Source organism: Pongo abelii, chromosome 1 (genome assembly GCF_028885655.2).
Source record: "Pongo abelii isolate AG06213 chromosome 1, NHGRI_mPonAbe1-v2.0_pri, whole genome shotgun sequence".
Classification (NCBI taxonomy): Eukaryota; Metazoa; Chordata; class Mammalia; order Primates; family Hominidae; genus Pongo; species Pongo abelii.
Genome location: NC_071985.2, coordinates 124,439,084 through 124,463,551, shown reverse-complemented (window position 1 = coordinate 124,463,551; position 24,468 = coordinate 124,439,084). Strand labels below are relative to the sequence as shown.

At 43.9% G+C, this 24,468-nt stretch overlaps 1 protein-coding gene and 1 long non-coding RNA gene across 2 annotated transcripts in view; one reads left to right on the top strand and one right to left on the bottom strand.

The window, feature by feature from the left end:
* Positions 1-2,566: 2,566 nt before the first annotated feature.
* Positions 2,567-24,208, bottom strand: LOC100439895 (neuroblastoma breakpoint family member 4). Its single transcript, XM_024254787.2, has 15 exons — positions 23,946-24,208; positions 23,631-23,843; positions 22,116-22,215; positions 21,005-21,219; positions 19,882-19,960; positions 18,802-19,013; positions 17,322-17,373; positions 16,301-16,440; positions 15,266-15,317; positions 14,250-14,419; positions 13,172-13,223; positions 12,265-12,437; positions 9,049-9,285; positions 6,792-7,006; positions 2,567-3,848 (listed from the first exon to the last, which is right to left on the bottom strand). Exons 1-14 carry the CDS (start codon positions 24,139-24,141, stop codon positions 6,801-6,803), a joined length of 2,097 nt encoding a protein of 698 aa, XP_024110555.2. The 5' UTR covers positions 24,142-24,208; the 3' UTR covers positions 2,567-3,848; positions 6,792-6,800.
* The window catches only part of LOC129049830 (uncharacterized), a 37,806-nt gene continuing 37,514 nt past the window's right edge, over positions 24,177-24,468 (top strand). Inside the window, exon 1 of the long non-coding RNA XR_008513203.1 lies at positions 24,177-24,354. This is a non-coding gene — a long non-coding RNA (uncharacterized LOC129049830). The remainder of the gene's footprint in view (positions 24,355-24,468) is intronic.

The following is a 24,468-nucleotide window of genomic DNA, read 5'->3' as shown; positions in this document are numbered from 1 at the left end:
TTTTCTGGGATACTTGGGATTTATGGTTTTCATTGCCCATCAATGATAGACTGGATAAAGAAAATGTGGTACATATACACCATGGAATACCATGCAGCCATAAAAAGGAACGAGATCATATCTTTTGCAAGGAGACGGTTGAAGTTAGAAGCCATTATCCTCAGCAAACTAGTGCAGGAACAGAAAACCAAACACCACATGTTCTCACTTATAAGTGGTAGCTAAACGATGATATCACATGGACACATGGGAGGAACAACACACACTGGGGCCTGTCAGAAGTGAGGGATGGGGGAGGGGGGAGGGAGAGCACTGGGAATAGTAGCTAATAGATGTTGGGCTTAATACCTAAGTGATGAGATGATCTGTGCAGCAAAGCACATGGCACATGTTCATCTATGTAACACACCTGCACTTCCTGCACATGTATCCCTGAACTTAAAAGTTGAAGGAAAAAACTAAACAAAGATTTTAAAAATCCACTTAAACCTCCATACATGCACAACAATTAAATCAAAATTAATTACAGAACTAAATGTAAACTGCAAAACTAGAGAACTTACAGTAGGAAACATAACAGAAAATCTTCATGATGTGGAGTTAGGCTAAGTATTCTTAGTTATCACATCAACAAAACTATTAAAGAAAACATTGGTAAATTCAACTTTATACAGATTAAAAATTCTTGGTCAGCACAGGACACTATTCATAGAATAAAAAGACATCCTACAGATTGGGAGAAGAATGTGAAAATCAGTAATATGACAAAGAACTTGTGTGATGGTTAATTGTGTGTCACTGTGACTGAGCCCCAGGGTGCCAGGACATTCGTTCCTATGTTATTCTGTGTGTATACTGGAGGTGGGTTCTGGACGACATTAACACAGGAATAGGCAGTCTATGTGAAGCAGATTGCTCTCCCTAAGGTGAGTGGACCTCAACCAATCAACCAAAGGCCAGAGGAGAAGTAAAAGGCCTAATAAGAAGGAAATACTCTCCTGGGTATCCCCCTTTCCGTCTTGGGAATTTCAGCCTCCAGAATCTCATGTCTAAACTGTGTGTATATGTATACACACACACACACACACACACAAACACACACATGTATATGCCATATACATATACATACATATATATTAATATATACATATAGACACACAGACTTCATAGGTGAGTAGGAAGGATTGCATTTTGTAAAGCTCAGCCATTCGATGATAATTGTTGAAGCTGGCCAGTGATTATGGGGATGTTCTAGTATAGCATTCTGTCTCCTTTTTTATACTGTTGAAGTTCTGCATTTGAAGAAGTAGGATAGAATAATAGCAGAATTTCTCCACATACACTTCAAAGCCCTAGGGATTAACACAGAGTCGAAAATAACCACCCATAATCCTGCCCCCACCAGGGCTAGGGAACACTGGGGACCTCTAGTGATTTTATTTAGCCAGGTCTGGGAGCCACATAACAGCAGAGGGAGCAGGAAACACCATGCAAATAGAGGCCAGCACAGCAGTGAGGGCCTGTTAATGACAAAACACAGGTAAAACCTTCCTCAGGAAGCGAATGTGGAGAAACACAGATCAGGCCTGAGACCTGGTGGATGGGAACCCTGCTACTGGGGAATAGAAAGGCAGGAGCTTCACAGTGCAGAGGACCAGAGGGGCCGATCTTCAAAGGGCAGAATGGCTGGGAGACAGGGAGGCCTGGACAAAGGGAGCATCCTCTGGAGACTTGTGGTGAAGAGAATGAATGAAGTAACTGGCAGAAATTAAAGGAAGGTCCTGGTTGAACAAAATAGAATCCCAGAATGAGAGCACACAGGCCTGTCTCTCAAAGCCAGACAATATTTCCTAAAATCTCAAGCAAAAGTCATTTTTGGCAAGTACCTTATATCCAGTGATGCAATCCATCTATGAAGACATTGGGAAAAGTTTATGGTTAAGTATGTAAAACTCAGCGAGACCTGATTCCCTCATGAGGACTCTGTTAAGGATAAATTCCACTCAACAAGTGATGCTTAGGACACAATTTTGAATAGCTCATGTGCATCAACATATTTAAATGTAGATCTCAACCAAAAACCAAGGTGTCACATAGGCTGTCACATTATGTTTGGGTTAAAATAAAAAATAAGAAATGGTAGGTAAAGAGGTTAGAGAAGAGGAAAATGATGTCTTTGATTGTCATAGTGGTAAAAATTTGAAGTTGAAAGAAATAATTTAAAATGTATAAACCAAACAGTACAAATGTGTCAAGTTAAGAGGGGATTAGTGACATAAAAACCTTTTCAGTGCAATGTTAAATGGGAGCTATACAACTCTTCCTAAATAACAAACAAAAAGCACACACACTTACACAAACACAAAAAGAAAACAAATAATATCAACAAAGAAATACAGGAAATACAATCTACCACATACGGTAAACATAGACTAGAACATGGAAGAGTTTTGAATATAAACAAGGAAATAAGAATGTTTTTATTAATCTAAATACTTATCCACCAAAATCAATCATAATAATAAAAGCTTAAAACATTATATGTAAAAAATCCAATAGTCCAGAGTGAGAGGCAAGAAATGTTTTAATTAAACAGATTTAAAACTTAAAATTTTAACTGATGGACTAAAATTAATTTTGGATGAAAGTTATAATTGGGGCAGAGAATATTCTTTTTCACAACAGAATGCCAGCAAAAAGAAAATAAATTAATTTTGGGTGAAAGTTAAAATTTGGGCAGGGAATAATCTTTTTTATGAAGAATTCCAGCAAAAGCAAGTATAAGGTAAGATTTTGAGATTGAAAATTTTCAATGTACAAACATAAATATAATAACTGACACAGGCAGGTGTGATTAATTGATAATAAAATGTTCTGAGGAAGATCATTAGAATACAGGATATTTATACTATTTCATACCACTTTCCAAATTACTTACAAATAAGATGTCTTTACAAGGGACAGAGCTCCTAGACCCCTCCTTAACCAAGTGACCATCCTAGTATCACAACAATGGGGATGGACACACTGGGGCTTCACTGCCTGCAGATGGACTGAGGTAGGAAGCTACAGCATGGACTCTGCAGAGTTCCTGGCAAAATGTTTAGGCTGAATTTAATCATGACGACATTCTCAGATAACTTCGGAATGTAGACCATTGAGCCAGACAGCAGACCTGTCCTACACAAACAAGTCCGTGTCATCACCATCAATGACAACAACAAAAAGAAGAGGAGATGTTTTGGGTTCAAAATGACTAAAAAAGCATAAGCTGCATAGGCTTTTTACTCTTTTTGAACCCAAAATGTCTCTTCTCCTTTTTGTTGTGTTCTTGGTGGTGACATGGACTGTTTGAAGGAGACAGGTCAGTTGTCCTGTTCAATGTTCTACATTCTGCAGTTGTCTGGGGGTTACCTCCTATGAAACTCAGGCTAAGCGTTTTCAGCAAGAACATGGCATTGCTCACACTCTGCCCTGGCAGAGTCCCGGCTGACATGCTGTCTCCTGCCAGCAGCTGCGGACTCCTGTTCTCTACACGATGGGAATTGAGGAGCAGGGCTAATGCCTGTCAATGCTGTTTGTCCATCTGGGCATTGGTCTCCCTAGGTATTGATCACAATTGGAGGGGGATGGACTGTGGCTTCTCAAATCAAAGGAGCATAGTGGGTTGAAATCATCAAGAGTATTCTGTGTCTAAAATTCATTCCTCAGTAAAGGACCCCTGCAGTATTGTGTTTGGACTTGAACTTGCTTTGCTGTTTTAGTTGTTTTCATCAAGTGGAAAAGCTACTTTTTGTGACATCCTTTCATCCTATCATCCTTTGCATCCTTCCAGCAGTATTTGGTATCTGTAGGGGAGAGAGAGAAAAAAATCAAATGAGCGTTTTTGTCAGGTCCACCTGATGGCTGAGTCTGGAGTGATTGCTAAGTAGTGATAGCTCAGGGGCAAACTGATCTCCTGCTGGGAGGATGAGCTGAAGGGTGAGTCCTGGGCTGTCAGAGTGGGGAAGTGCCATCCACAAGTGAGAAGAAAACACTCCCGAACTTCCCTGAACTTCCAGTCAGCCTGGGGTGCAGGATATAAGGACCCCACCTATGCCCAACAAGCAGTGGGGAACATCATCCCCTTTCCTCCTGATCCCCTCTGTCTGGAGCAGAGTGATGGCTTTCCTCCCAGTGAGCACGTACTCAGCATCAATCATACATGCTAAGAAACAGAGGGCTGCAGAAGGAGAGGAGCCTCTGCAGAGAAACCCACCCCCTTACAACTCCATGTCCTTGTCTTCTAGGGAGGAATGGGAGGGCCATGGGAAGAACCCTGGATATGAGAAGCAGCAGAAACCTCAGACAACATCCACGTCCAGGTCCACATTTTACAACAGAGAAGTAGTGATGCCACAGGGATAAGACTGAACTAAGGCCACATGGGTTGCTATTGACAACCCAGGAATTAGAATCCACCCACTAAGGCCTTTCAATAAAGATCGGAGAAAGCGAGAGGAAAGGCTCCAATCTGGAGGTCTCAACAGTCATGAGTGGTGGTTGGGTCACCTTGGCTAGGATAGGAATAAGGTTTTACAGATAAATATGATGTTGCTGCTGCTTCTTTGGTTGGATAAAAAAATAAAAAATATGTATAATTATAAGTATTTGTCCAAAGGTCAGCAGGAAAGAAAGGGAGTTTAAAAAAAGAGACTCAAAATGGAGTTAGCAAAGTGAGACCAGGGACTGTAACCATGGCCCAAGTTATTTTCCCTAATGCCCTGAAGTTGATTCCACATCTGGTTCCACTTTAAGGCATTTCTAGAAATATTCTCAATATCTAGACCAAGAAAACTCTGAAGTACAAAGTGAAAAGGATTGGTTTGTGTTTTACTACAGTCTCCCGTCCCACTTATTGTTTTCCCCAACTACATTATGGGAAAGGTTTCTTCTTAATATTTTATGCCAGTGTGAAGAGAGGCATGAAGAAGTACTCAAATACAATTTCTCACAGCATTTCAGTCTTAATTTGTTATTGTATGCTCTTCAGGACAGGGAGACCAATGAGTTCTCTTTGGGGATTTTGTGGAAGGACAATAATTGACCAAAAGTAAAATTTTCATGTTGCAGTGGTGAGACCATTCGTGGGCTATAAAATGGGTTTGGGGAAATGTAAACTGGAAGTTTTATTTTAAAATGCAAAAGAAAATACTAAATTCCACTATATGTAATATGGCAGGTATTATTTCTGTACATTAGGTGTTAATATCATGACTATTTCTTACTTATCTTGTATTCAAAATTCAGTAAGTGTGCTTCAAGCAGAGGCTAAAAGTCTAATCTATTAATTTTCTTGTTTTTCTTCTTGATTTTTTTCTATGCTACGCAAAGAGTACCATTGAGAGGGGACTACAGATCCCATCAAAGGCTGATAGAGGCTCAGCCTTTTCTGTGGAGTGCCACAGAATGTGGCACTTCCATGCTGGTAACCTGAGGTCATAGTAGACCAGGGGTCCTGCTCATCTTTAGCCACATATTAGAATCACATGGGAGCATTTTGAAACTACAGATTCTCAGACCACACCCCAGGCCATGTAAGTGAGAATCTCGAGGTATGAGTTGAAGGCATTCATCTTAATTGAAATCTCACCAGGTGCTTATTACATGGCAGCAGGATTTAGAGATACTAAATGGACCAGCCCAATTTCCCATCATTTTCTTTCCTTTCCCCGTTTATCTCATGACTGGCTTTGTTCCCAGTGGTTCTATGGATTTTAACCTTCTCTCTGACAATTTCAGTTAAATCTCTGTCTTATCAATTGGGCTGCACCAAAGCAAAGACTGTCCTGTAGACAGATTCTTGTCATCTAGTGTATGCATAAAGCTGGTCCTGGAGTCACTTTTCTCAAAGTTAATTCATAAAATGCTCTCTCATATACAATGGCCTCAAGATTCATCTGACTTGCATTTTAGACCCTTAACTGGACTTGTAGAAGTGGAAATGAGAATAAAAAGGAGAGAGGTTAGAATGATGTACCTCATGATGTATGCAGTTTTCAAGTCCTGCCCTCTGCATGTACTTTTGGAGTGATGTCCCTTTAGAATGTCATAAATGTTCCCCAGTTAACGTCAGCTCAAGTGAGTCCATGAGGTGAGAACACTGAGACCCTGGCAACTCCATCCACGTTGGCACTTGGCTGCACATCTTGGGCTAAAGACAAACCTGACTCCAGGCCAGTAGGGAACTCCCACCTGTGACCCTGGTTCTAGTTTAGTTTCCTAGGGGGACTCTTAGTGCTTAGTTTTAACACTTCTCATTCAGAGGAACAAGTGATGATTAAGAGTTGACTTAGCTGAGTTGCTCAAAAGAAGACTCAAGAGGAAAACCTATGTGTAAATGATGTATTAAAGCAATGATTTCTGCAGAAAGAGGCAACGAGTTGGGGATGCAGTGAGGAAAGGTAAATTTCCCAAAGGAGTGTGTGATTCCAGGCAAACAACCCTGTGTTCCACAGCTTCAACTACGCACTTGGATGGGGACAAGGAGGCCTGGCTCTCCTGTGGCCATGAGAGGGACTCTCAAGACAGTCGAAAAAGGAATAGAGCAGAGTTCAGAGAGTAAAGAGGAGATGGGTACAGAAAGGGCCTGTCAGGGTGGGAGCCCATGGGACACAGAGGTAAGACCAGACAGAGGTTAGAGCAGCTGTTGGAGGGAACAAATGGGAGAGAAAAAGCAGTGGGAGAATGAGCCGTCACCATAGACAGAGAAATAAGAAGTGAGTGCAGCTATCAGCCATAGATGTGATTACCTCTGCACTCTAAGTGTGCAGGCCAGGGAATCTGAACGCCAGTCTCCACTTGCTGAACGGGAGTCTTCTTTTGATGATCTTCAGTATCAGGACAAGGGAGGCATGAATCTGGCCAATGACTTGACGCCCTTGTGTGTTGCTTGCTGAGCCTTCAAGTGCATCATCTTCCATCTGGGGAGGGTTCTTTATCCCCAGAGAGGGCTCTAAAACCAGCCCTGAGAAAAAAAAACAGAGCCAATGGGATCCGCTGGCATCCATGATCTTACTGTGACTTTCTCTTCCACCCAGAGGACATGAAATCAGGAAAGGGGCCTTGGACAAGAAAGTCCAAAGGGTGAGGGGAAGCCGATAGAGTCACTTTAATACTTTCTTTTTTGTTGATCTTTCCTACATTACTCAGTAACGACAAGATTGCCAGGAACCAAAGGCACTGCCAATTCACAAAAATATTCAAGAAACTTAGGATTAAGAAACACAAATAGCTTCCAGGTAGATAAGGCAAAGGCAAGGAAATAACACTATATGTAGGCTATGCTTTGGGGAGAGAAGAGATTACAAAAATCAAAGTTAAATCAGAGCTGGGTTCAAACAGGAGATGGGAACGGAAGGGCCTGGCAGGGTGGCAGCCCATGTGTCACAGAGGTGAGACCAGACATAGGTGACAGCAGCTGATGAGAGAAAAGAACCAGGAAGACTAAACCTAGAGAATTTACAAAAGTTGCATCATTATATGATCTACTACATATATATATACACCCTATATAGCATACACACCAGATATATATAGTCACACATAATAGGACAAATGATGCAAACACATATATCTGTACACATTAATTTAAAGAAAAAAATAGGGATTTGGGAGGGATTGAACGTAACAGTAGAGTCACTATTCTGGTCCATTGAAATTGGAAAAATAATTGGAGACAAAAGAAGAATGAGAAAGAATAGGTATGGGAGAAACAAATGACCTGGTAGACAGCAGGGAGAAATCACCAGGTGAAGGAAAATGCTAATGAAACGAAAGGCATTCACTCTGTCCTCTTACCTGGAGCCTGGTTCAGGCTCTGGACTCCAGGGAAAGTGAGCAAGAGGGAGTGTGTCTGAGCCAGTGGGGTGAGTCTTGGCTGGGGGTGTGAGAATCCACAGAGAAGCAAAAGAGAGTTCAGTGCTAAGAAATCAGTTTAAATAAGTTATCATGGCATGTGTCAGGGACTGCGCATCCCCCGACACTCCCTGAGCACCTTCCATGTGTCCTCTCCACGCGCCCAGATGGTGCTCGCTGTCTCACACAACCCTCCCTCCCCCTGAGGACAGGGGTTCCCTCATTCCTCAGCTGAGGGCATCGCCTGACAGATGAGCACCAGGCGGCCCCAGGGGCTCCAGGAGGAGATATTGAGTGGGATGGAGAGTGAGAAGGAACACGACCCAGGATTTTAAGGAAATCTGAGCAGAAATGGATCCCTGTGAGATGGAAACTGAGGACACGGCCACGGACATGAGTGGAGAATTTGAACTAAATGGAATTTCATAAAAGAGACTGATGTGAACACTTTCCATGTGAAAGTTGCCCTTTTATTTCAAAAAAAGCAGAAAAAACAGCAGAAGAAGCTGGACATGTCAGGAGACTGAGTGTGGGCCCAGGATTTACACTGTTACTCAATGTGCCTCATAGGTTGTTATTGAAAGTGCCTGACGGGAAAATTGGCTTCATGAGGGATGGGGAAGGAGAGGAAGAAAACTGGCAGAGGAGTCTGTGTGAGAAAGGAAAGGAAGAGGGGCCCTAGAAAGCAGAGATCTTCATAACTGCTCTACCTCAGAGGAGACATCGTCCGTGAAGTCACTTTCTAAGTGTAAATTTAGCAGAAAGATAAAAGGATTAGATAAACACCTACTCGTAGGTTTATTAGGCAATTCTTATGGAATCAGGCCCTTTGGAAATTATCATAATTAATATTCCCAACAATGATTGCTGGTAGATATTATTTTTCAGGTACCTCAGATGAGGGAACAGAGATATAAATAGCAAAAAGACAAAAACCTTGGCCAAAGTCAACAAGCAGAAAGTGGCAAACCCAGGACCTGAGAACAGATTTGGTCCGAAGCTCCAGGCCTTTGCTCACCTCACTGGGTTGGAGCATCGTGGATTTCAACTGGACCCTGAGGAAGCATGGGAGGCCCCATTCTCTCCTCCACCCACAGCACCGTGACCACCAACACCTGGATTAGAGCTTCATGACGCCGTTTCCTTCCCTACCTTGGAAGGGCCATTGGTTCCCAGAATCAGCATTGGCTGAGAAGCTGCAGGTGGTGGAGGAAAGGCCCCGCTGGGGCAAGCCATTCCCATAGTGGAACCCTTGATCCAGCTGTAGTCGCAGACAATTGGGCACCAGGGTGCTTGGTTCCAGCTGTGCCTGTGAAACTTGCACCTCTGACAGGTGGTGGCTCAAGTCTCCACTCCAAGTCCCTTGGGGACAGGCTGCCTCGGTGGGAGCTGAAAGGAGAAGAGGCTTCAGTAGGAACAATCTCAGTTTTCCCTTTGTTAAGCACTCCCAGAACACCCATCCCTGATGTCCTTGCTCTCAGTGAAGCCACCCAGTGACCCACGCCACACAGACAGACATCATGTAAATGCAGGCGATGTCACCTCTCCTGCCTGTGCCTGGGGACGCTGGCATGGTAGGGGCCCAGGCTGGGGTGTCCCTGAGGTGAAAAACCTCTGCTTCAGCCCAGAGGGTTTTGATTGTCTAACAAGACCATCCTGATTATTCTGTTATTATTTATCTCTTTCCTGTGCCCAGAGGGAAAGTTCTAGAGAGGCCTCAGAGCACAGAGAGGAGTGGTTATTTTTCTCCACAGACAGGGGTGTAAGAACAGGTCAAGAGTTAGAGCTGCGAGGCTTTGAGAAAGAACCACGAAAAAGGGGGCTGGGATGCTACAGACCAAACACTAAGTGAGGCAAACTTTTCTGGGTTCGGGGACATTTTGAATTTCCCATTGACTATAATGGTTTGACCCCCTATCCACACATATCCATCCTATTGCCATATAGTGGGTGTCAGCAGACATAGGCAATGTAGGAGAGGGACCAGTCCCTTCCCGCAAATTCAGGGGCCACGAGTGCTACAGATCAGCATGTGCGCGGTTCCTTAGGAAGGCAACACAGGACACGATCCTCACATTACCTACTCCTCCAGTGGGGTTTGGGTGGCACCCCTTAAACAAATTATTTCCATTTCCACAGGGAGAGGAATACACATTCTGAGTGGACTAAGAAAAGACTTCCAATGACCTCCCGCCAGTCCAGGTCGGGCTCAGGATGCGGACAGGGCCTGCAGACCGGATCCACGTTGCTGTGGGGCTCCTCTCTCTCCTCCCCTCTCTACATCTGCATTCTCTCCAAGGTTTTCTAAGTTTTCTTAAAAATGCCTCATTGTTCTCAGCTCTAACATGGAGATGCCACTGCCCACTTGGGAGTGTCCCTTGATCCCTGAATGGGTTATAGCAGGACAGAGCTTGCTTGCAAAGGGGCAGGGCATACAGCAGGTGCAAGGTCAGTGTGTATTTTAATTGTTTCATGAATCACTGTGATGCTAGAAAAGCATTTGCTTTTTTGAAACTCAGGGAGAAATGCAAAACGGGAAAGGGGATGGTCCCAGTATGAAAGGCACTTACTGACCAAAATAGAATAGAGGCCAACATTTTTGTTGCTAGTTTCTTTCTTTGTGTGTGTGTGACACAGGGTCTCACTTTGTTGCTCAGGCTGGAGTGCAGTGGTGCAATCGTGGCTCACTGCAGCCTCAACTAACCAGGCTCAGGTGATCCTTCCACCTCAGCCTCCCAAAAAGCTGGGACTACAGGTGTGTACCCCCATGCCCTGCTAATTTTTTTTTTACAGATAGGGTTTCACCATGTTGCCCACACTGGTCTCAAACTCCTGAGTTCATGCGATCCACCTCCTTAGCCTCCCAAAGTGCTGGAATAACAAGCGTGAATCAACACATCTGGGATTTTTGCTAATCTCATTACAACATAATCCAATATACTGGGGGACATCACAGAGTTACTTGCTCTTACTAGAAGATCATGTAATGTGTAAAACCCCTAACGATCCACATGAAATTCCCAGAATTGAAGTAAAAAAAAAGAGAATGAGCAAGAAGAAATGAAAATTGGATTTTCTTTTTACACATCCTGTGAAGCTGCTATCTCAAGGGGCGATTGCTGAGAGGATGGGTTTTCTGGACATCATGGGGACAGGAACTACTCTGCTTTGCTCATCGGTTAGGCCAGAACCTCATGAGGGACACTAGTTGTCGATGGTTTTCATGAGAATAGAGCACTGAGACCAAAACTTGATTGACACTACAAACCCCCACATGGAGAAAACCACTGGGGCTCTGCAGGGGATGCAAGCCTAGCCACACATAAACGAAGGGTTGCTGGACTGCGTCAGTGGAGGGAAGACACCTCAGAGGAAGTAGAGCCGCAGTCCCCAACCTTTTTGACACCAGGGACTGGTTTCATGGAAGACCATTTTTCAGGCACCAGGTTAGGGGGGATGGTTTTGGGATGATTCAAGCACATTACATTTACTGTGCACTTTATTTCTATAAATATTACATTGGAATATATAATGAAATAATTATACAACTCACCATAATCATAGAATCAGTGGGAACCCTAAGCTTGTTTTCTTGCAACTAGATGGTCTCACCTGGGGGTGACACTTACTGGGAGACAGTGACAGATCATCAGGCATTAGATTCTCATAAGGAAAACACAATCTAGATTCCTGGCATGCACAATTCACAATAGAGTTCAAGCTCCTGTGAGAATCTAATGCCACTGCTGATCTGACAGGAGGTGGAATCCAGGCTGAAATGCTTTCCCACCGCTCACCTCCTGCTCTGCGACCCAGTTCCTAACAGGTCATGGCCCCATAATGGCCCATGGCCCCAGGGCTGGGGGTCCCTGAAGAAGAGAATCTAGCTTGGGACACAGGAATCAGGAAACAGGCCTCCAAATAATTGGGCAAAACTCCCAACATATGTGGATGGCCAGAGAAGAGATAAGGACATGGAGTTAGCAAGATAATTTCAGAAAAGAGAGATGCCCTATCTTAAAGAAGGGGGTCTGTTATATAAATTTCTCCAGCTGAGCTACTGTGGCCAAGAATTTGCAATAAGCCCTCACCACTCCCTTCTCTGGCCTGTTTTGATAGCCACAGCCTGCTCCTGTGAGAAGGAGCCAGGTGACAGAGGAGGCACTTGGAACAGGAGAAGAGGAAGTTCTACCCAGTGGATGTCTGTGCTTAAAACTGGATCCAAGAGCCAGATTCAAAACAAGCTCAGTGTATAGAGCCTGCTGCAGAGATGGTCTGTCTCAGCTGCACAAGTTGCAGGAAACAAAACATATAGAGGCTGCCTGGGAGGACACTGGAGCTTTGTGACCTCCAGGGTGAAGTACTCACAGGCTACATCCAGAGCAAAGCAGGCAAGCTGATCCTCCAATGCGGACACGGTGCTGCTATAAGGCTGGTGGCAGTCAGACATGTCATGGTGAACTGAGGGAGTCAAGTAAACTTCATTCACGGAGTCCTCTGGGACTTCCTGCTCCTTCACCTCTGGCAGCTCCTGGCTGAGCCTGGGGTAAAGAAGACAGAAGATAAACACCAGAGAGAACCAACACCCAGCTGGTTCTATAGGGAGGCCCTCAGAAGGCCCAGAGGAAGCAAAGTACATTCCCCTGAGAGAGATACAACCATCCTTCCCTGTCTCGAGCAGGAGACAGAGCATGACAGGCTCTCAGTGCACTGGGCAGGCAATGAGCTGGGGAGGAAGCAGATGGAGTGATTCCTGTGGGGAACTGCCAGGACACAGTGCGTTCGGCACTTTTGCATACATTTTGTTGAAATTAGCATCAGTGGCCAAATGAATACAGGCTCTTGAGTCTTCACAGAGTTCCTGTATCCTCAACAGCTCTTGTTCTCAACATTGTAGCATGACATGATTTCTTTTCATTCACTTCCCTGCTATCGAATACTTGCAAACATGGTAATGCCAAAGAGGCAGACATCAGATGTACAACTCAACTTCACTTTAAACAAAAAGGACAGAAAAGGGGACTGCAGAAAATGTCTGTGACTGATCAGTTCAACAGAGTCAACTGAATGCAGATTAGAAGAATTGAAAGGAATTAATAAGGAGGAACTAGAAATACAGGTGTACAATGAAAACAGTCAACCTTATGAATATGGCATTTCATGGTTGGCTGAACAGATGGAACAGGTATATATATTCAGCACACTCTGATTTTCCCTGCATCTGAGACTCCAGATATCAACACTGAATTAACTGTGCATGATTCCTCAGAGTTACCTGGGGCATGGTGGGTCTTGGTCTTCTACCTCCTCTTGATCCTTTTTAATTTCTGTAAATAAATTCACAAAGGGACAGACAGATTAAGCAGGTTCTCCTACACATATAAACAATCCACTGTGCAATCCTAACATAGAAACGTCAGTTTCCTCAGTGGGAGAACAGGACACCGTGAGAGAAATATTCCAGGAGGCCTGAGGTCCTGTCATGAGAGATATGCCTTGGTTTTCTTCCCTGAGCCTAGGAATGCAATCTCCCTGTTCTCCCAGATCATTATCCCAACATCTGTCCTGATTTTGTGCAAACAGTTATGCAAATTTTTCACACCAGTTGAAGGCAAATACCCCAGCTGCTTTCTAGAAGGAAAACTGCAATATTCAGCCTTCAATCATCAAATACTCATGTTGTTCATGGTTACAAGGATTTTAGACCCTGAAATTAGAATGTAGGAGGGAATCTACAGACCCTTGAATGAAAATGAATCTTTGGTGATACAAAGAGACATTGGCTATTCATGACATCTAGGAGTGACAAGGCCCAATCTTGTTTCTAGAAACATAACAAAAGGTAATGGACTGCTCAGCTAAAACAGGATAACATCAAAGACATAGAGAATGAGGCTAGGTTCTTTGAAACCTGGGTAGTATCTTTAATGAAAAGTAGACAGAAACGCCACTGGCCTTGAGCAGGCATAGAATCTCATAGGACATGGTTGGGGAAAGAAACTTGTAAGGAACACAATAGCTGGCAAGACAAATCTTATTCAGATTAAGGGGCCTGACAGACACCTGTTGGGCACGTGCTGCATAGGTTGGTGTGAATTTGTCAATGTCGTGACAGTGGGCACAGGGTGACACAGGCATGGTCTGAAATGAGGAAGAGAGCAAAGCTCACTGACCCACCCCATGTCTGTGCTTCCAACTTGATTTTTGATGCTGATGCAAATCATCCTGTGTCTGTGAGTCATGCCCACACCAATGACACACCTCACTCCAGCCAGGGATGTGAGATGCAAGGATTACGGAGTCTACCTGGGACACCAGTTGGGGATTTATCATGTTCACAATGGAGTACTCACTGTCTACAAGAGCCAAGCTGACTTGCTTGTCTTCAAAACAGTACAAAGTGCTCCAGTAAGGGTGGTAGGAATGAGTCAGGTCAGGAAGGATGGAAGGAGTCAAGTAACATCCATCCAGTGACTCCTGGGGGACTTCACGCTTGTCCACTCTCAGTGGTCCTCTGCTGAGCCTGTAGGGTAGGAAGGACTAACAATTAATCCAAGGAGTTTCAGAGCCCTAGCTGGATTTCATGTGAGGCATGAGGGAGTGATCGCAGAAAACAAATGGGTCAACCCATTAAAGAGTTAAATATTCTCTTCCTCTTGGTGGGCACAGTGTGGTTGCCATGGGTAGGTTGCAATACAGAGAGAGGGAAAGAGAGAGATGAGAATGAGAAAAGCATCAGGTGCTCAGCAAAGTGGCCAGATGATGATTTTCTGAGGAAGGAGACTGAGTCTCTCTGTATGACTTACCGAATATCATGTCCCATAACAGTCATGACTTACCGAATATCATGTCCCATAACAGTGGCTTCATTCCTTTCTTTTAAATGATGTTAAATTTTATGTGTAGTGGCCAAGTAAACATAAGTTATGAGGCATAATCGTATCCTCAAAATCGCATGTCATCAAGTCCTCTTTCTCTCAATATCATGCACGGTATAACAAAAATTTTTTCTACCTAATTTCCTTGCCTTGAAATGCTCACCACTGTGCTAATGCAAAACAAGCAGAAAGCAGATATGGGTCTCAGGCTGGTTGACACCATAAGAAGAAGATACTCACTTTAAGGAAATCTGTGTGACTGATTAGTTGTTCACAAGGTGAAGTGGTTTTATGTACTGAACTTGCGAAGTGAATAAGAAATGGCAAACATTACAAGTTTCACAATGAAAATGTAAAACATGGTTAAAAAGGATCATTTCCGGTTGGCTGCAGAGATGAATTAGGTATATTCAGGACTTTCTGGTTTTCTGTGGAGATGAGTTTCACAGATACCAGCCCTGAATAGACAGCCCCTGATTTTTCTCAATTACCTGGGAGCAACTGTTTCTTGTCCTTTCACCTCTTCAAGATCATTTTGCTTTTCTGTAAATAAATTAAGAGAAGACCCGCCAGATGAACATGATCACATTCATACATGCACAACCTTGTGTCCAAACCTACATAGGGGCATAAATATACTTGGTGTGATCACAGGCTATTGTGAGAGAAACTTCCCAGGAGGTCTCAGGGTGAGCCTTGTAAGAAGTCACTAGGTTTGCTTTTCTGAGTCATGGAGAAAATCTCCCTGATATGAAAGGTCATCATCACAGTCCCTTCTGTCTTGAGTCACAGCAAACTGTTAACCATAACCTGTTTACTAACAGATCCTGGGGATCTACTTTAATGCTTCCTGGCAGGTTACTGCAGTATTCAGCATGTTTCCTTCTGATAAGCTGTTGTCAGTGTTTTTGTAGAATTTACATTTAGAGGGACAGATTAAATCAAAAGAATCTCTAATGCTACATGGAAACATTGGCCTTTCATATGGCAGGGAGTTCCAGGGCCCAGCCTCCTTTCAGAGAAACATACAAAATTTAATAGTGGTGTTCATGTTCTGGTACTCAGAGACTTCTTAGCTAAGACAAGCCTACTAAAAGCGGAGGGAGTCCAGCCTGAGAGAAGTGAACGAGGGTAATGACAGCTCCAAGAATATAGATAAGGCTGCCAGTGGCCTTGGACAGGCAGAGAAACTCAGGTTGTTTGGGAGGGAAAATTAGATTTCATGTGAGATGACAGATTAAACCTAAATCAGGAGGACTGGTGGATATATCCTGCACCCATGCTACAGAGGTGGGTATGAATTTGTCAGGTCAACCTTGGGTACAGTGATTTGGCAATGGGGCAAAGATGAAAGACAATGTGTGGTTCTGGACTAGGATGGAGCAAAACTCTGACTTATAGGATGCCTTCCTTCAAACTCAATCCTAGAGCCTGGTTCTAACCAGTATATAAGCATAGAGTCTTCCTGAAGGTATGACATCTGTCATTATGGACAAATTGTGGGGTGCAAAGAATACGGAGCCTACCGAGGAAGCCAAGTGGGGTTTCATCCCACTTGGAATTGGAGTCATCCCTGGCAACATCCTGAGCAGAGCAAACTTTCTGTTCATCCAATGCCAAGAAAGAGACTTCAGGATGCAGGTAAGAGTTGGACTTCTCATGGTGTCTAGAATGAGACAAAACACATTTCTCTGGTAAGTCCCGCAGGACTCCCTTCTCTTCAGAATCCTGCAGCTTTCTGATGTGCCAGGTAGGATAGAATGACAGAAGATTAGACCAAGACAGATTCAACATCATAGTATCTCAGGTGATCTGATAGGACATAAAGGGAGTGGTCACAGAAAGCAAAGGGGGATCTCCTCCAAGAGAGAAAAATCTATCCTTCTAAATGTGGGGTGGAGTGTGACTGTCCTGGAGACACAGCAAACATGAGCAGCAGGTGCTCAGTGCACTTGCCACAAACGAGCGGCTGCAGGAAGACCCACAATCTCCCTGTAAACTAGCATCAAGCATCATGACTTGCAGCACTGAGAACTAACCCGGGACTTCACTTCCTTTACACAAATTGCGTTGACATTACATGCAGCATCCAAGTGAACACAGCTCTTGAGGCATTCCCAACACACAGATCCTGTGTTTTTAAGGTCCTCCCCCTTTTTTTTTCAATATTTTGACATAGTATGAAATTTTTATTTTTAATTTTCTCGACTGCATTCAAATACGTGCCAACATGCTGTGAGAAAACATACAGAAAGCACACACGCATCTCACCCTGGAGTAACCTCATGGGGGACCACAGGTGAGATCACGAAATCCCTGAGTTTGGTCAGTTCACCTGGTTCAACTGATTGTAGGTTCTTATGCTTGAGAGGGATTAAGAAATTGAAACCTATTCAAGTACCACAATAAAGAAGACAACATTGTTAAAGGGGTAATTTGCAGTTGGATGAATGGATGAGACAGTTCTGTTCATCACTTCCTATTTTCCCTTGATCCGTGGTGTCCAGATGTCACTATTGAACTAACAGCCCACAAATCCACAGTTACCTGGGGAGCACTGGTGGTTTCCCCTCCTCTTCCTCATGATCATTTTGATTTTCTGTAAACAAATTCAGAAGAGCAGGTCACAGTAAGGAAATCACACTTCCCACAAGAGCAAATAAGTGTCCAGTCATAGCACAAGAACATAAATATCCTCAATGTAAGAATGTGACATTTTGACAGGATCATTCTGACTTATTTTCAGAAGTAGATGTGCCTGCTTTCCAGACCCATAGGACAAAATCTCCCTCATCTGGTAGATCATAATCACCTGTCCTCTGACCTAAGTCTGTGCGAACAATTAAACAAAACTTTTTCCCCAAGATTTTCAGAAATTGCCCTAACCACTCTCCAGAAGTGTTGTTGCAATAGTGATTTATCTCATCATATATCATGGTCAATGAATGGTTAGAGAAATTTATATAGGACACTGAACTGATGGATAAATTCTAACAGTCCTTGCATAAAAAAGAGTCTGCGGTGCTACACAGAAACCTTGACCACTCATGGGGTGAAGAACTCAGGGCCCAGCCTTGTTTAGGGAAACTTATAAGCAAGATAAAGGTAGAAGTGTTTCTGTCCTGCTTTCAAGGTGACTGCTTAGCTGGGACAAGCTGACCTAAAGGAGACCAAGCCTGGGGCTGAGAACAGTGAATCCACAGAAACATCTCCAAATACATAGGCAAGACTGTCAGTGGCCTGTGACAGGCATAGAAACTCCATGGACATTGTTCAGGGACACACATCATTATTGCATGTGACAAGAGACATAGGAACCGAGCCAGGAGGCCTGACAGATACCTCCTGTACAAAGGTGGCTATGACTTTATCACACCTGCCTGTGGTCCAGTATGCTGATATTAGGGCCAGGAAGACAAAGTCCATGCCATGGGCCTAGGAGGAGAGGAATGTTCTCTGACCCTCAAATAACTGTGTTTAATATTCCATCATAGTTTCTCTCTTTCTTTCTTTTCTTTTCCTTCTCTCTCTCTTTCTTTCTCTTTCTTTCCTTCCTTTCTCTTTCTTTCTCTATCTTCTTTCTTTCTTTCTTTCCTCTGTCTCTCTCTCCTCTCTCTCTCTCTCTCTCTTTCTTTTTCTTTTTTTGAGACAGAGCCTCACTCTGTCACTCAGGCTGGAGTGCAATTATGGCTCACTGCAGCCTCTACTTCCTGGGCTCAGGTGATTCTCCCCCCTCTGCTGCCTGAGTAGTTGGGATGACAGGCACGCACCACCATGCCTGGCTAGTTTTTCATGTTTTTTGTAAAGATGGGTTTCATCACATTTCCCAAGCTGGTCTTGAACTCCTGAACTCAAGTGATTCACCCACCTGGGCCTCCCAAAGTGCTGGGATTATAGGTGTGAGCCACCGCACCCGGCTCCATTATAGTTTGTGATTCAAACCAATATGTATGTATACAGTCTGTCCTCAGAATTGATCTTCCTCAGCCTAGACAGAGCTAGGACGGACAAAGAATAGAGAGGCTACCTGGGAGAATGTTTAGATCTTCCTCCTCTTCATCATGAGAGTGTTCACTCTCTGCAACCAGAGCTGAGTCAACTTCATGTTCCTCAAATGTGATTTTGGTGCTCCTGTGAGGCTGGTTGGAGTTAGAAGGGTTGTGACTATTTGAACAAGTGACAGCACATTCCTCCAGTGAGTCCTGAGGGACTTCCTTTTCTTCAGTCTTCTGCACCTCCCTGATGAGCCCAATGGGATAGAGATGACAGAAGATTAATCCAAAAGGCATTGTACCCCAAGAAGTCCTAGCTGGTTTTGAAAGGAGGCTTAAGAGAGTGGTCCCAGAATGCAAAGGAGAGGTTCCTTTTAAGAGTGAACAGGCAATCCTTTTCTGTCTGCAACAAAGTGTGGCTGCCATAGGAACCAGAGCGGAAGACAGCAGCTAGTGATCATTGCACTAGGCAGATAGGAGCTGAGGAGGACGGAGACTCAGCTGTCTCTGTATGGTACAGTCTTGACAGCACACACAGAGAACCGAAACAGCTGCCACATGGTGTGTCTAAGCTGGGTTGTAGTTAACATACTGTGGCCATGGCTATACAGGAGTTTGAGCCATTGTAGACTTCACAGATGGTGTGCCTTCTAGAATTTTTTTAAATTTTAATATTGTGACATGAAATGTAAATTTTTTTGTCTAGGTACTATACTTTGTGTTCAACTTTGCTAGGTGCTTCCTGTTTCCTCTGCTTGTTGCCTCTCTGCTATTTATCTTTCCTAAAAAGAACCTAAAGACAACAGTGTAGAAAGCAGCTTTACATCTCATCCTGGCTTTCACTACAGGGGAGAACAGGTCTCCTCTGTGTGTGTAGGAAGTCCCTAGGGATGGCGAGTTCATCTAGGGTCATGCTTACAGGCACCATGAAGACGATGGACAAGCATGTTAACAGGGCTATTTCCTTGTTGGGTGAGCACATGAAATCAGTGCCCTCTGCAGCTTTCTTTATCCTGCATCTGGAATCTGTGACTACCTTCACCTCTCTTTTATTCTTTCTGAGACCTTTTTCATATTTTACCATCCATTACCTGCTCCTGATTATTCAGTGTTACCTAGGGGCAGGTGATTCCTGTACTTTCTCAACCTCCTCATCTTTGTCGTCTTCATCTTCGTCTTCATCTTCATCATTTTCTGCAAATACAGATGTGTCCATTGAAATATTTCCCACTTCACTCACTGCAAGCAGAGTGAGCCCTATGTGCACAGAGACATAAACATCTATATGTATAAGTCCACACTGTACTGAAAGCTCTCATGTTTTATCTCTAAAAAAATGCCCTGGCATGTTTTCCTGATCCATGAGGCAATGCGTTTCTGATCTGGAGGGTCACCATCAAGATGTGGCCAAATATTGAAAAGACCTTTTCCTCTTCATATCACTGGAGGCTTGTCCAGCCTGTCTCTGAACTCCAGCAGCTGTCTCCCCAATCCTGCCACAGATCTGATTCCCAGGCACAGGCTTTGTATACTGTCACTGCTTGCATTTAGAACCTATATCTTTCTCTTAGAACAGGACAAACAACCTTGTCCCACAGTATTCCATACATTAGGGACTTCATGGGCCCTCCAAGTGGCTTCCATTGTGTTAACCAGGGACAATCTCTCCATGGGGACTGCTCCAGTCTAAACCACTTCCTACCACCAAATGCTACCACATCCAGTGCCTTCTCCAACACCACAGAGCAAGGGGCTTTATCTCATTGTGAAATATAGTCATAAGTGTTCCCACATTTGAATGTGAGGGACAATTTGTTTGCCTTTACAGATTTAGAGCCAGAAACCTAGGAAGGATAAATTAATCAGTTGCCCACAGTTGCTAAAGACATTGCTGAAGATAGAGCCTGGGAACCTTCATTGTTAGTCCAGGGCTCTTTTCACTCTAACAAGCTGCCTCCTGTCACAGCCTCCTTCCTGTCCTTTAAAACTGGACGGATGCTGCCTCTTGCTCCAAAGACCACATTCTGTCGAGAAAGGAGGATACATTTGCCATTCTGTAACCTACCCCCTATGGGTTTCCCATCTCTGTTCCTACCCAAGAAATTCTGGTCATGTCATGGCCACAAATGTTTACTGGAAAGAAACACTACCCATAAAATTGTCATTGTGGAGGTGTGGAGGTCCGGGGACTTTCATAAGCCTGGAGCTGTGTGTCATCAGGGCCCGTGGCCACCTTACCTGGGCTCAGCTTGTGAACAAGGTGCTCTGCCAGCCTGTGCCCCTCAGCCAGCTGCTCTCGGAGGTCCTGACCCTGGGACTTGTCAGGGTCATCAGGAGAGAGGAGGGTTTTGAGATGCTTGTTCAGCCAGCGGGAGGCATCTCTCCCTTCCCGTAACTTCTCCCGTAACTGGGTCAGCTCTTTTGCCTGAGAGTGAACCAGGGCTTTATATTGCCTAAGGTGAGATATTAGAGAACATTTAATAATGGAAAGGGATGAGTGATCAGTTCTAATACTGCAACAGAGGTTTCTGTGAGAATGTCCTCAAGGAGACCTTCAAGCAGAAGGTCAGAACATGTTTTGGGAAATGCCTGTGGCCAAGAGAAAAATATATTAATAAAAAATATATATTACTAAATTTTATACATATATGTGTGTGTGTATATGTATATGTGTGTGTTACACACACACACACATATTTTAAAGGCTCCCTCTATATAAGAAAGTGCTCCTGTAAGATCTTCAATGATGTTCCATTCATCCTTTTTTCTGCAAACAAAGCTGGTGTCTTCCTAGATCGTTTCCAAAAGGATGTCCTTCACTTTGGCCATGGACATTTCTATATGGAAATTCACACAGCGCATCTTGTCGTGACTAGAACTAAAGCCATGCACAGAAATGTGATCAGGTGTAAATGGGGTGGATTGGAAAGATGTAGGAAGAAAAAAATGACAGGGTCAAGAAGGCAAAACTGATTGAACGAATGACATGCCACAGGCAGTCAGGAGGTGATTCTAAGTAAGAGTGAATGGGGTGGTGATCACACACCATTTTGAGTGTGCTAAATGCTGCTGGGTGGTTCACTTTCTTTTAATTAACTTTGGTTATGCAAATTTCACCTCAACAATTACTTGTTTTAAAAAGAGAAAACAAGGTTCATGAAACAACTGCCACCCATAACTTACTAAGATGAGTGTTCTGTTTTATAAATATTTGTGTGACATGTGCCTGCCATGTAAATGTCTGCCCTTGTCCTGGCCCAGCTCAGCTCTTAGTTCTCGCAGCTGAGTTGCTGCACTTCAGAGATTCCCACCCCTGCCCATCTGCCTGCCCCCAACAGGGCCCACTCACCTGAGCTCCTCAGCTTGCCTGAGCTTCTCTGCCAGCTTCTCCATGAACTGCAGTTCATCCCTCAGCACAGAGTCTATGATGTCTTTGTACTCTTCACACTCTGAGAAAAGACAGACACGCCTGCCTCAGTGGAAGGCTGGATATGCTGCTGGGGTCACTACCTATAGGGCAGGTGGCAGCATCTATCCCAAGGATGAAAGCAGCCCCAGTACCAGGCTCCAGGCAGGCATTTCCACATCTTTATTTATCAACCTCTCAACTTTCTGGCATCTGATACTCCCCAACTTAGAGATGGGGAGAAAGAAACTCAAGGGCACATCAAGTAACTTGACAAGATGATTCACCTGGAACAAGGCAGAGTCATAATTTACAGCCCCTGAGGTCTGATTCTGAATCCTGGGCCACTTTCCCAAGCCTTGCAGCCTCTCCTGTAAAACACTGCCCTGGGGCATGAAGTAATGATATCCTGTACAGTTGGAAAGACCCTTAGCACTATGGGACTCATGGTTTCCCTGGTACTGGATATTTCAATCACAATCATGTCAAATATGTAAAAAATCATATCTGAATATAATTGCATAAAATAAGAGGCATAAAACCCAGAGGCTATAATAGAACTATGGCCAAATACTAATAAACTTTGAATTAAGTTAGAAACAGTAGAATGAAGAACTAATAGATAGTGTTTTCTCTGTGCCAAGAACTGTTCTAGGAGACCTAGAAGAAATAGATCATGTGAGTCATTGTAGCAATTTTCTGAGGTATGTATTGTTATTGTACCCAATGAACAGATGAGGAAACCTAGGCAAAGAGAAGACAGGCAACTTGGATGGAGCCCAGGAGACTGGCCCAGGGTCCCTGCTCTGCACACTACACTGCTACCTCCACAATGTCTCATGTGCCATCTTTCTTCCTCTTTAGGAATAAGAGCCTGTGCCCCAGGAAGCAGGACTTCCCTCTCACCGTGGTACTCCCTGCTCTTGATGCTGTCACTTATGGCTGCCACAATTACTATTAGGAGCAGTCTCCTCTTTAAACTCCTTAGAGCGGATGCTGTGTACTGTCATTATTTCCCCAGGCTGCCCAGAACAGAGCTCTGCCTATTGGGCCTAAAAGAAGCTTTAACTGAATGGAAGTTCATTAGTCCCAGACATTTAGATGAACAGACTAGAGGTTATTTGTCTGCAGCATCTTACATGGTACAGAGAAGATTCTCATAAACATGATTTAGCCTCTTACTGAGGAAAACAGGTGGTTCCGTGCCTGTGTCAGCAGTCAATATGTTGGATTTTAAGTCTACTCTCACCTCACACCAGAATGCAAATGTGGAAAAGTTGCTAAATACTTTGTGCCTCTGTTTTCCATCCTTAACACAATGAAGTTAAAAACCCATTTCTATTTTCCTAGAAGTATGGGAAGGATGAAATTAATTTTGATGAAGAGACCATTCAGTTTCTCAGAGAGAAGACAGGTGATCATTCATCACGTTCCTGATGGTGAATCTATAGAACTTACTGTATTTCTTCAGCTGGTTGGCCAGGGAGTAGGCAGTAGCTTGAGTCACAAGGAATTTCTCTTTGAGGTCTCGGAACTGCTGATTGCTCTCTGCCAGCTGGGAGCACAATTCCTGGTTGATTTCTAGGACGTTCATCTCTACCCTCTCGCTGGACAAAGGGTCGGCAGATACCACCATGCTGACGTTTGTGGCAGAAGAGGTAGAGCCAAGGACTGGGGAGAAGAAACCCAAACACATGATGGGTCAAAAACTAGTGAAATCAATTAGGTTTAATCAGGACTGAGAGATGACAACAACTGGAATTGTTAACTTACGGTTGAGAAAAAGTTGATGAACACGCCACAACACTTTAGAGTCCTTAACCGCAAAAACAGGGACCAGGATGCCTGAGCTCAGAGCTGAAGGCTCTGCCTGTAGCTCCAACTCTGACAAGAGTGAGGGAGGTAGCAGCCAGCGTGCCAGGTAACGGTCTGCAGTTGCAATAACAGAATTAGAAGGTGGAGGTGTCATGGAATCTTAGGAGCCCTGCATTCCAATTGCCCAGTCTGTGCTGAAACACTAGGCCCCCTGGTCTCACCTGAGGGTCACTGATGGGGACCATTTCTTCAGCAGTCACTCTCAGTATTTGTGCACCCTTGTGACAATGCCACAGGCCCACCTCTTTCCCAATACGTCTAAGCATATTCCTCATTGTTCATCTCCTGTGTGTATAAAATCATCAAGGTAGGGATAGTTTCCCAAAAGGTTATATTTTCTTAGTGGTAGTCACGAAGTCACTTCACCTTCTCTAAGTTAAATCAGATCTTAAGGCTTTTCCACAAGCGAAAGATATCAAAC